Consider the following 13,240-nt stretch of genomic DNA (forward strand, 5'->3'; position numbering starts at 1 on the left):
GCGCCAAAGTATGTTAATCTCTAGGAGACAGAATGCATCTCCTTCCTGAGCGGTATGACGGCTGTGTGGTCCCATGGTGTTTATACTTGCGTACTATTGTTTGTACAGATGAACGTGGTACCTTCAGGCATTTGGAAATTGCTGCCAAGGATGAACCAGACTTGTGGAGGTCTACAAAAAAATAATTCTCTCTGAGGTCTTGGCTGATTTCTTTTGATTTTCCCATGATGCCAAGCAAAGAGGCACTGAGTTTGAAGGTAGGCCTTGAAATACGTCCACGGGTACACCTCCAATTGACTCAAATGATGTCAATTTGCCTATCAGAAGCTTAAAGCCATAACATCATTTTCTGGAATTTTCCAAGCTATTTAAAGGCACAGTCAAGTTTGTGTATGTAAACTTCTAACCCACTCGAATTGTGATACAGTGAATTATAAGTGAAATAATCTGTCTGTAAACAATTGTTGGAAAATTGACTTGTATCATGCACAAAGTAGATGTCCTAACCGACTTGCCAAAACTATAGTTTGTTAACAATACATTTGTGGAGTGGTTGAAAAACAAGTTTTAATGACTGCAACCTAAGTGTATGTAAACTTCCAACTTCAACTGTATGTGTTTAAATAGATTACCAGTCAAAAGTTTGGACAAGTTTGGACACACCCACCTATTCTACATTGTAGAATAATAGTGAAGACATCAAAACGATGAAACAACATATGGAATCCTGTAATAACCAAAAAAGGGTTAAACAAATCAAAATATATTTCATATTTGAGATTCTTCAAAGTAGCCACCCGTTGCCTTGATGACAGCTTTGCACACTCTTGGCATTATCTGAGCACTTGTTGGCTGCTTTTCCTTCACTCTCTTGTCTAACAAAAACTCAATTGGGTTAAGGTCGGGTGATTGTGGAGGCCAGGTCATCTGATGCAGCACTCCATCTTTCTGCTTCTTGGTCAAGTAGCCCTTACACAGCCTGGAGGTGTGTTTTGGTTCATTGTCCTGTTGAAAAACAAATGATAGTCCCACTATAGACAAACAAGATGGGATGGCATATCGCTGCAGAATGCTGTGCTAGCCATGCTGGTTAAGTGTGCCTTGAATTCTAAATAAATCACTGACAGTGTCACCAGAAAAGCATCCCCACACCATCACTCCTCCTCCATGCTTCACGGTGGAAACCACACATGTGGAGATCATACGTTCACCTACTCTGTGTCTCACAAAGACAGAGCGGTTGGAAGCAAAAATCTCACATTTGGATTCATCAGACCAAGGGACAGATTTCCACCGGTCTAATGTTCATTACTTGTGTTTCTTGGCCCAAGCAAGTCTCTCTTCTTATTGGTGTCCTTTAGTAGTTGTTTCTTTGCAGCAATTCGACCATAAAGGCCTGATTCACGCAGTCCCCTCTGAACAGTTGATGTTGAGATGTGTCTGTTACTTGAAGTCTGTGAAGCATTTATTTGGGCTGCAATCTGAGGTGCAGTTAACTCTAATGAACTTATCCTCTGCAGCAGAGGTAACTCTGGGTCTTCCTTTCCTTTGACGGTCCTCATGAGAGCCAGATTCATTATAAAGCTTGATGGTTTTTGCGACTGCACTTGAAGAAACTTTCAAAGTTCTTGAACTTTTCCGCATTGACTGACCTTCATGTCTTAAAGTAATGATGGACTTTGATTTCTCTTTACTTATTTGAGCTGTTCTTGCCATAATATGGACTTGGTCTTTTACCAAGTAGGGCTATCTTCTGTATACCACCCCTACCTTGTCACAACACAACTGATTGGCTCAAGCTCATTAAGAAGGAAATATATTCCACAAATTAACTTTTAACAAGGCACATCTGTTAATTGAAATGCATTCCAGGTGACTACCTCATGAAGCTGGTTGAGAGAATGCAAAAAGTGTGCAAAGTTGTCATAGAGACAAAGTGTGGATACTTTTTGGCTACTACATGATTCCATATGTGTTATTTTATAGTTTTGATGTCTTCCCTATTGTCACGCCCTGACCATAGAGAGCCTTTTATTCTCTATGTTGGTTAGGTCAGTGTGTGACTTGGGTGGGTAATCTAGGTTGTTTTATTTCTGTGTTGGCCTGGTATGGTTCCCAATCAGAGGCAGCTGTTTATCATTGTCTCTGATTGGGGATCATATTTAGGCAGCCATTTCCCCACTGTGTTTTGTGGGTTCTTGTTTATGTGTAGTTGCCTTTGAGCACTCCATAGCCTCACATATAATTTATTCTTTATTGTTTTTTGTCCGGTTCACTTATAATGAAAAACTGTTGAACCGATTTCACGCTGTGCTTTAGTCCGAATGTTCTTACGACGGTCGTGACAACTATTATTCTACAATGTAGAAAATAGTAAAAATAAAGACAAATCCTTGAATGAGTAGGTGTGTCCAAACTTTTAACTGGTACTATATATTTTTTAAAATTAATTTATCTTTATCTTTAACTCTACATTGTTGGAAAAGGATCCGTAAGTAAGTTAAGTCTACACCTGTTGTTTACGAAGCATGTGACAAATACATGTTATCTGATAAGATTGCTTGATTATCATCCCTAATGTTTTCCTGAACTTTCCAATACTTTTCTGATTGATTTCAATCACTCCCAAGCATACTTCCTTCAGACTGAAAATGTTCATTACCTGATTTTCCATATAATGTGCTCTACCTTTCAATGGGAATAAGATAATGGCAGTAATGGCAAGATAATGACAGATTCAGGTCAGATTCTAAAGATTAATCAAAATATTTTACACATTTGTTTCTGATACCGCCAAGTGTCCTAAAATAGGGAATAAGAGATTCAAATTGCTTGATGGTCCATGTTAATAAAATCTGAAATGTATATATCTGTTTAATATCATGTATGAATAAATTTGACTTTGTGACTCTCCACCCCCGTTCTCAGATGGGCATTGCGGCTCGCCCAGTGATTTTGTTTTACAAAAGTGTCTCCCTCAAAACTATTAGTGACTACCACGGCCTTATAAAGAGAAAAAGCTGTCTTTTGAGCATTTCTTCTATAACAGACCTATTTGTAATGTTTAAATTGTAATAGGTGGAGATCAAAGGTTTGTAAGATGAGAACAAGCACAGTTCAAATGAAAAGGAGATCAAGTTTATAGAGAGTAATACATTTGCTAAAAATCCATATTTCCCAGTGGCATCTTTCCCCGGTTCTTTAATTAAGCTGCTTATGAATTATGAATAGACTCTGTCTAATCATACAGTAAATGTTTGACCTTAAAATAAAAAATTGCCAAAACATCATTCCATAATGCTCCCATGAACAGATTTAGATCTGGAAACTGCTTAGCAAACAAATAAACATAAACATTTTGGGCATCTCGAATCAGTATCGAATCAGTATGTACATAATTCATTATCGTAATGAAGGTTGAATAATTATGTTTTCTGTGCATAAATGTAGTTAGCCAGAGTGTTCAACCGCTAGTCAGAGATTGATCACCCTATGAGCTAAATTAGCCAATGATTTAACAAAGTTAAGCTCCTATACGATACTGTTATCTTCACTGACTATTTATAGGCAGTATCACAAGGTTTTTATTCACCAGGAGAAAAACACTTTTCAGAGATCGTTAATTGGGGGGGGGGGGGGGGGCACAGCCAGGATGAGAGGTTCTCCCGTTAAACAGATCACACTGTTCATGGCACGCTCATGTATAATGGAGGAGTCTATAGTGGTCACATGTAGTTTACGATGGGTCAATCAGTAAGGCTTGTCTGAATGGCTAGCTCGCGTTAACTTCATACAGTAAGCATAATATAATTCACATCGTTTCCTATTCTACGGGCATAGTGGGAATGTATGTGATAGTGTTTACAAACGTATCATCATTAGCCTCTCCTCTCCTTCTCTTTTCTATTAGCCACGTGCGGAATGTCATTCACCTACTTACCTTATAGCCTATGAGCACAGCCCAATAATACACATTTCTCACGCTTGCTGTTTAACCTGTTATCACATTTCATTTCTGGACATTAAAACTTATCCATGTTCTCTTACATGCTGTGTTATAGCAAAATGTACTGACAACCCTTCACCTCCCCACCACCACCAGCTAAGCCCCGTCATTGGAACTCCTTTCTTCCAGCTGGGGGGTTTCCATGCCAGCTGCCGCCCATAGAGCTACCTGCCATCAAAGCATCTGGCTCCTGCGGATCATACTTCGGAGATGAGGCCACTCCCTAAACAATTTTAATAAACTTTCATATTGCATTTTGCCGCTGTTGTTCATTCAGTTAAGCATTAAACACGATTGAAATGTAGGACCGTGTTTACAAGATTGTGGTCCCATTACTTTACCAGTTCTTGTTCAGATGGCCTCAATGCACAATAACTGCCTATGTCTTACCAGGGCTGCATAGTAGCTACAGGGATGGCTGAGAAAAGGGAACTTGTTAGACACATCTCTCTATCTGACCCCTCCCTCCCCCCTCTCTCTTTCTCCCTCCCTCCCTCCCTCCCTCCCTCCCCTCCCTCCCTCCCTCCCTCCCTCCCCCTCTATCTCCAGGTAACTACTATGGGACCCCCAAGCCCCCAGCAGAGCCCACCCTGGTGCAGCCTGACCTGGTGGATCAGGTGCTGTTTGATGAGGACTATGACAACGAGGTCCAGCGTAAACGGACCACCTCCGTCAGCAAAATGGACAGGAAGGACAGTGTGGTCCCTGAGGAGGAGGACGATGATGAGAGGCCACCTCTGTCCAATGGCCTCCCAGGTCAGTACATTTACATTTACATTTAAGTCATTTAGCAGACGCTCTTATCCAGATCAGTACATCTCACACTCAAACCCCTTCTCCTTCCCTTTCTCTCTTTGCTCAGGATAGTCCCCTTTTGTACATCTCTTAGTCCTTTTTCAAATATCTTTCTACTTTTAGATGTACATTATTATGACTATGGACTATATCATATTTCTACTCTATAACATAATTCTGCTCTATACTATACATATTGACCTATGATCTAGGAGCTGTGATCACCTTCCCCATTATTCCCAGTTTGTGCTATCTGTCTGTTTGTGTTATCCAACCATGCTCTGTCTATATAGCCAGACACTTCCCACACCAAAGCCATGCCTAAAGCACATCCAGTATCAGTAACACCTTCTACTGTAGTGCAGGTCACCTTGGAAGGCAGCAGTCTTCTTACCCTAAGACAAGAGACTCCATGTGTGTGATCAATCAGGACTCCTCTCTCAAAGGATCTGGGCTGTCTTTGATGTGCCCAAGGATAGCCTGATTCCAACAGAAATGGCTTACAAGTCTTTTTATGTCAAATACATCACATTTCTGCTGTACTGCAGTCATGTTGGGGTTGTTCTGAACGTTTCATTCCTAACCAACCATATATGGAAACAATTATGAACAGGTCAGAAGGTTTATGGAAAAAGTGATTGCAATGGCCAAAACTCCTGACTGAACTTCCCTGGTCTCTGTGTTGAAGACAAACCCTGATCCCTGCCTGACTTCCTGTATGTGTCTAGTGCAGTCAGTGTGGTGTGGGCTCTCAGGCTCTCACCCTTCTGTGAACTGTCTCTGATGACCTCAGCTCTCCTCAAGGCTGGCTATGGTGCATGGCCAGTCAGAACATCCGCAGATCCTGTGTGTGTGTGTGTGTGTGTTTGTGTGTGTGCGCATGTACATGCGTGGATGAAGTCAGATTAGCATAAGCGGTTGACGTCAGACTCATTTGCCAGTTCCTCCCCATCCTTCAAGCTAACAAGTAAATAAACAATCTGTTGGAAATACCAGCAAATCCCATGGATGTAGTAGTGTGTTAACTATTTACTCAAATACAGAAGCACATGCACAACCTTGACATGCTCATGGGCTGCCTGTATCAGCTCTGTGGTATACACTAGAGGAAGCTGTTTTGTGTTGAGCCTCATTGTATCATATGCTTGTGCAGAGGTTAGCATTACACAAAAACAGTCCCTCAGTTAGAAGACCCTTGGGTATAAGTTTCATTTGGCAGCTTTTTGTACCCTGGAGAGCCTTTGTTGTCTATGCTCATGTTGATTGTGATGCTTTTATTGCAGTTCTCATTAAATGAATAAATAAAAAGTATAGAAATAACTATAAAGACAGTATTATTGTACCAAATAGCCTCAAGCTAAAATGTACTTTTTACTGTGAATCCTCTGTTGCTACAGTATATCATTGAAACCCAGGGGGTGTACACACATATGCATAAACACACTTATACGTACATGCAAATGCAAAACAGTGCCTTGGTGAACAGAACACACGATCTCTTGCATGCAAATCCTTTACCGATATCAAACCCTCCTTCCTCCCGCTGCAGCTGGGAGAACAGGATGAGGCTTGAGGTGTCCATGCAGGACTAACCTTCTGCTGTTTCTCTCGCACTCTCTCTCTTTCAGAGCATAAAGAGGGGGCATCATGGAGGAAGGCGGTGCCCAGCTACACCCAGTCCAGCAGTGCAATGGACTTCCGTACGTGGAGCTCTCTGCCCCGCGACGACAGCCTGGAACCACTGCCTCTCAACTGGGAGATGGCCTACACCGAGACGGGCATGGTCTACTTCATAGAGTGAGTACTGCAACAGCACCCGTATATCCACTCAGGGACAGGACAAAGAGACATCCTTGAGTCGACTGAGTCCTGGTTGTTTAAACTCTGCTACACTGTAGATACAGAGAGTTCAAGGCTCCTCCCAAAGAATGCTGAGTTTATGCTTAATAGAGTTTCATGCTAAATAATTCAATAAATGACAGAAATGTAGGTAATGGTTTTTTAATGACATAAGACACTTCTGCTCTGGACTGAATGTTGAATGTTACGTTACAGGTTATGCAATAAATGACTATACAGTATCTGATCAGCATCGTGCAAAGTATCATACAATTGTTGGTTAGATTAGTGAAGCACACAGCACATGTGTTACATAAGCCATGTCGAACAGACAGTGGATTTAAGTTAGTTAGTTAAACAAGTCAAGGCCTGGACTGGTGTGGGTCTCTTTAAAATCCACTCATATTGACTCAATGTTTACTCCAAAACTGACAGTCCTAGCCTACATAATTGTTGCAAAAGTGTTTCTAGTCTGAGCTCATTTACTTGGTGGTTTCTCTTCAAGAAAACGTCAACAGTTTTCCTGACCAATCAATACTGTGTTTTAGGAATGATTGAGTATATATAGCTCTCCCAGAGGCCCTTGAGTTGTTTGAGAACAGGCTTCCAGCTGATCTTGTCCGAAGTCACCACATGTCATAATGAATACTGTGTTTCAGTTTTTCCCTCATTTGAATACAAAGCAGAATGAATTACTTGGTCAAGAAGTTATTTGTAACTTGTGTAGCTTTGTTGGTGGGTACATGACTGTCTATCTTTCCACTGATGCAAATACCAGTGTCAGTAGCTGGCTCGGGTTTTTGAATGTTTCTCTTATCTGCCCTTCACAGTCACAACAGCAAGACCACCACCTGGCTGGACCCCCGCCTAGCCAAGAAAGCCAAGCCCCCGGAGAAGTGTGAGGATGGAGGTAAGGCTTCAGGACCTTAGTGGAACACACAGTACATGCGTACATAAAGCTCTTACAGCTACCACTACTACTACTGCTACTTTTACTACTGTACTAGTACACACATGCAGTTTTACACATGGTTATGCCCCCCAGCCCCTGCCTTACAGCATACTGTGCATTATTTCACATATACGGACAGCTCATCAAATATAAATGACTGCGTTTCTATACAGACAAGATTGTCTGCATCCTCTGACATGATGGCATGTTCCTTAATAAATGCCTCCAGCTCAGGGTAATGTGTGCTACTTATACAATGCCCTCAGAAAGTATTCACACCCCCTCTTTTTCCACATTTTGTTGTGTTACAGCCCGAATTTGAAATGGATTAAATTTAGATTTTTTTGTCACTGACCTACACAAAATACCCCATAATGTCAAAGTGGAATTATGTTTATTTTAATTGTATTATATTTAATAAAAAATTAAAAGCAGAAATGTTCTGAGTCAATAAGTATTCAACTGCTTCATTATGGCAAGCCTATATACGTTCAGAAGTACAACTTTACCGAACAAGTCACATAATAAGTTGCATGGACTCACTCTATGCAATAATTGTGTTTAACAGTATTTTAGTTTAGTTTAAATGTATTTGGCTAAGGTGTATGTAAACTGTATGTAAATTTGACATTTCTGTATTTCATTTTCAATACATTTGAAAATAATTCTAAAAGCATGTTTTCACTTTGTCATTATGGGGTATTGTGTGTAGATGGGTGAGAGAAAAAATATATTCAGGCTGTAACACAAAAAAATGTGGAATAAGTCAAGGGGTTTGAATACTTTCTGAAGGAACTCTATGTATGATGACTCTTCAGCTTGTTTGCGTCACTTGAATGCCACAAGTACCAGGAGTGCCCACTCGTTTGCCTGTCCATTCCCAGGGTGTGTGGCTGTGATGTGGGCTAAGTGTAGGGAGAGAGTGAGGGGTACGAGGGAGACACAGGACCCTGGTCGGTTGTTTCTAATGGATTTTTAAAGGCAGGCAGAATGCTAGTTGGTGTGCTGCCTCTGAAAAGCAACTCCAAAGCTCTCTCTTGCGTGAAGAGCGTTTTTTTTGTGGGCTTCATGTGCTCGCAAGGGTTTGATGTACAGTACAGCAGCCATTCCAGCCAGGCTGCCTGCGAAAACTGCAAAATGTCAACGGGGGCTTTTTTCATGCCCATTTTCTCATGCTTAACATCCCTGGTCGGAAGAAAAGAAAGCAAACTTGTTATTCGTCTTATACCTGGAAACTCCAGTATCGCCCAACTGTAATGTGTGCATAAGCATTTTGTCTCGTGTCTGCTGGTCTCTTCTCATCACTATGCCCTGTTATCCTGCAGTACTGTACATTTGCATGTTTTGTGTGATAGTAGTTGAACACAATGCATCTCTTCCTGTATCCACAGAGCTTCCGTATGGCTGGGAGGAAATAGAGGACCCACAGTATGGAACATATTATGTAGAGTAAGTCTGTTCACTCTGCCACCACATGAATATCTGATATATTCCCCAGCAATACCATAGATCATAAACTAACTATAGGTACAGTATACATTATATATAGGCAGCAGGGATACCATGTGTTACTAGACATGGGGTGGCAGGGTAGCCTAGTGGTTAGAGCGTTGGGCTAGTAACCGGAAGGTTGCAAGTTCTGTCGTTCTGCCCCTGAACAAGCAGTTAACCCACTGTTCCTAGGCCGTCATTGAAAATAAGAATTTGTTCTTAACTGACTAGCCTAGTAAAATAAATTTCAAAAAATAAAAAATGTGGTGTACTGCTCCGGAACCATAAATTTGAGAACAATACTATTCCATGATCAAGACTCTTGTATTGATTTTTCAGTGGGTGGTAAACAGAGCTCTGTTGGTAACATCACATTCACCCAGGTGAAAACACAGCAATGATTGTGAGTGTTTGCGAGACATCTCTGAAACCCAGCCATTATAGCAGCAGTAGGTATAGGAGGAGGGTTGTGAGAGTTATCAAGGAGGGAAGGAGGGGAAAGGTGGCTATTTTGATGACAAGGAAATGAAACGCTTGCTTTGTTTTATTACTGGTATTACACAAGGGTCCCTCCTAGGTAGAGGCTGTGTGTGAGAGAGAGGAACCCATACTGTTTGTTTCAAAGGCAAACGGACGGGGACGTTTCCCCGCCGGTGTTCCAGTTCAAAACTCTGTGGAAAACAATGGCTTTGTTATGCCAGAGGGACAGACTGTTTACATTGTGAAAAACAAGAAAAAGTAGTCAGGAGTTCATCTCTAGTTTTATTCAACTAACATGGAATCACTGGTCACTTTAATAATGGAACACTAGTCACTTTATAATGTTTACATACTGTTTTACTCATGTCATATGTATATACTGTATTCCACTCCGACATTGCTCATCCTAATAGTTATATATTTCTTAATTCCATTCTTTAACTTCTAGATGTGTGTATTGCTGTGAATTGTTAGATACTACTGCACTATTGGAGCTAGGAACACAAGCATTTCGCTACACCTGCAATAACATCTGCTAAATATGTGTATGTGACCAATACAATGTGATTTGATTGATTTGAACAGTCCAAACATTAGGCATAGACATGAAGAGGACACTAACCCCCTTGCATCTGTATAGACTTGCTATCAACAGCTCAAAGAAGAAACATTGGGAAAGCTATGTAAAAATACCTATTGTTAATGGATTGAGAATTAATGTATAGTGCCTTATATCACCCCAGTGCATTCTAAGACATGCTATAACCATTCATAACAGTGCTTTCATCATGAATCACACACAGGTGGTCTGCAGAATTCCACACAGATGGTTCAAGGGATCTTGTATGTCTCTGTGTCAGTAAATTTGTGTCTACAATTTTTAATCACATAATAGATTGTTTCTGTTTCAGTCACATCAACCAGAGAACCCAGTTTGAGAACCCAGTCCTGGAGGCTAAGAGGAAGCTGAGCCAGGAGACTACTGCCACTATCCAGCAGGGGGCACCACTTCCCCCAGGTAAACATTAGTCACCTCACTTTGTCTTCACCTCACTCCTTCTTCAGCTCTGGACAGCTTTCTTAAGGCTGTTATATATCTAAACTCAACAATGAGCTTCCATGATTGCATATTGACCTCCTACATGTTGAATTGGTTTGCAGTGGTGGAAAATGTAGCAGCCATGACCTCACTCATGGTTGTAGGAGAGTTATCATGTCAAGTGTTATCATTCATGAATAGCCGTTCAAAAGTAGCCATGTATGATCTACTCTGTGTCCAAGGGAAGGCAAGTTCTCTATACTCATGCCAGAGTTGGCATGTAAGACAAGCCACTCTTCTGCCATAAAAAACAATATGAATTAAATATGCTTTCATTACAATGGATGTATAATACATGACAGCGCAGGGAGTACAGCTTGACATTCATGTTCTGCTGCTGAGGAGTTCACAAATGGGTTGGTTGAGAGGAGGAGGGAAGGGGAGCGGCTGTGACAGCTGTTGGAACAGCACATCTTAATAAGTGCCAAGCATAACAAGACATCTCTCAACTAGTTAACTTGCTATTACTAGTGGGGAGGGACTGAGACAGCCATCTTCCCTGTGATTTCACCATGTTGTGGGTTGTCAGAAGGTTACTATGATGTAACCAAAACAATGGCAGTTGCACCTCAGGCTACCGAGAGTTTTCCAAGCTCAGAGATTCCCAGAGAAAGTAATGCAACATCGAGGCCCGTCTGCAGTGTTTACCAAGGATCTGAGCGGAGACCATCAGACCTCAACTTGGATTGACCTTTTAGAAATTCCTAAAGGTCCCTTACCAACAGTCATCTTCAACAACATGTGGGACTACAGATTCCCACAGTGCAGTACTATACCTTCTGGACCTACTGACCTTGGTCTATTAATGTATTTTGGGGTTTAGAGTTTGCAATAAAGGCATTTCACTGTATTTTTGCACGTGACAATACAACTTGAAACTGAAGCTATGTATCAGACCAGACCCTGGCTGTTTAGGTGACATGGTTACTGGTAGGTCTGGCACAATTACCATACTGTATAACCATGTAACCGACGGTTATGGATGAAAACTGTCATGAAAATAAAATAACTGTTCGTGTGTGTGTGTGTGTGTGTGTGTGTGTGTGTGTGTGTGTGTGTGTGTGTGTGTGTGTGTGTGTGTGTGTGTGTGTGTGTGTGTGGAACGTACCGCTGACTGAAAATGTGACGACCGGGCATATGTGCAGTTGAGTCCGTTTTGGCTGTAACATGGGACTCCTAATAACGTGATGAAACTTTTTTTTTCCCTCTTTTTTTTAGTCTTCTGTTGTCTAGGCAGCAACAGCACACATAGAATTCTAGCACATGCAGTCAGGAGCGGAAGAGATGAGAAAATTTGCACACAAAAAAATGCTATTTGAACAGTTATTACGGAAACGCTGCCATTTGGCTGGCCAATTACGGTCATACAAAACTCCATGATCGGCACTGCCCTTGTTGCTGGTTTCTTTGAACTGAAGGCCTATGAGATGCTCTTTAAGCAGTGTTTTGACAAGGCTCCCCACTCCAGCCTGCCTAGAGCCCTAGTAATCCCTCTGCATTTCAACTAGACTGACACTGACAGCCTTATATAGCTATTATTTATCTCCACCCTTTTAACCTCTACCAGCAGCTCCATTTTCATTCACATGAACAAGACTGTCTGTGGTCATGTTGACTGATGTCTGTGGTGAATTGTACCAAACATTATACACATCATGGCTGTTGAGAATGATTTGGGTTCCTCTGTTCTGGCCTTCAAATGCTGTCAGCATTTCATCACATAGAGATCTCTGGAGTCTAATACACACGCACGCATGCACACACACACACAAACACACACACATGTTAAATGACAAATTGGTTATCACTGTCACAGTTTGAAAAGCAAGATCCCCATGAGTTCATCATGTGATTATGTAAATAAGATGATCTTGATCCATTGAACAGGGCAGCTAGATTCCATCCACATTGTATTGAATCCCCCTCAGCTCTGAGCTGCACCATGGGCCATACAGTACCATACAGTCACCACAGGGCTGTTTTGCTCTATCATATAGGACTGGAATGTACCTGAGACAGTGAAGCGGGGAGAAAAGATGGAATGCTTCTGCTATAAAGTGCTGATAGGACAGTAAAGCCAGCGAGGTAAAAGCTCAGCTGGCCCATTTAATGCTGTATGACCCTGACAGCCTGTTATTTACTGGACTGTGTGTCCACGGTCGTACGAGGGGATATTTATGCTGCCAATGACCTCATGTTGTTCCTTACTAAAGTTATACAAGGCTCCCCTGACAAACCTCTTTTTCTGTCTCACTGGCTCTTTTGGGAGAACATGAGAAAGGGCCTTATGCCTAACTGAACAATTTCGGAGGTGTTATGTCACTGTTTGAATCAACAGCATGTTAATGAATTCCACAATTCACATCAAATTACTAAGCTACTAAAGCTGTCATTAAATATTTTGTCTGTTAATGTTTTAGGGCAGTGTTTTAGTCAACGGGACTATTGTTTAGGGCAGCTTGCTGTGTTGACCTTGCAGGTAGTTCTTGTTGCAGTGTGGTTAATTGCTGACAAAAATGCATTTCAGGATGTTCGAAGAGCTTTTAGCTATACTGTAGTGAATAATATTGTACCTAAC

General features: G+C 41.4%; 1 protein-coding gene across 5 annotated transcripts in view; it reads left to right on the forward strand.

Annotated features, from left to right (window-relative positions):
• LOC115138512 (membrane-associated guanylate kinase, WW and PDZ domain-containing protein 3-like) overlaps positions 1 to 13,240 on the forward strand; it is a 145,955-nt gene that overhangs the window by 115,701 nt on the left and 17,014 nt on the right. For all 5 annotated transcript variants that reach the window (XM_029675452.2, XM_029675418.2, XM_029675435.2 and 2 more), the window contains exons 4-8: positions 4,556 to 4,762; positions 6,430 to 6,598; positions 7,471 to 7,550; positions 8,984 to 9,041; positions 10,475 to 10,581. In XM_029675452.2, coding sequence (XP_029531312.2) covers positions 4,556 to 4,762; positions 6,430 to 6,598; positions 7,471 to 7,550; positions 8,984 to 9,041; positions 10,475 to 10,581 — 621 coding nt within the window. The remainder of the gene's footprint in view (positions 1 to 4,555; positions 4,763 to 6,429; positions 6,599 to 7,470; positions 7,551 to 8,983; positions 9,042 to 10,474; positions 10,582 to 13,240) is intronic.

The sequence above is a fragment of the Oncorhynchus nerka genome, linkage group LG2 (genome assembly GCF_034236695.1).
Source record: "Oncorhynchus nerka isolate Pitt River linkage group LG2, Oner_Uvic_2.0, whole genome shotgun sequence".
NCBI lineage: Eukaryota > Metazoa > Chordata > Actinopteri > Salmoniformes > Salmonidae > Oncorhynchus > Oncorhynchus nerka.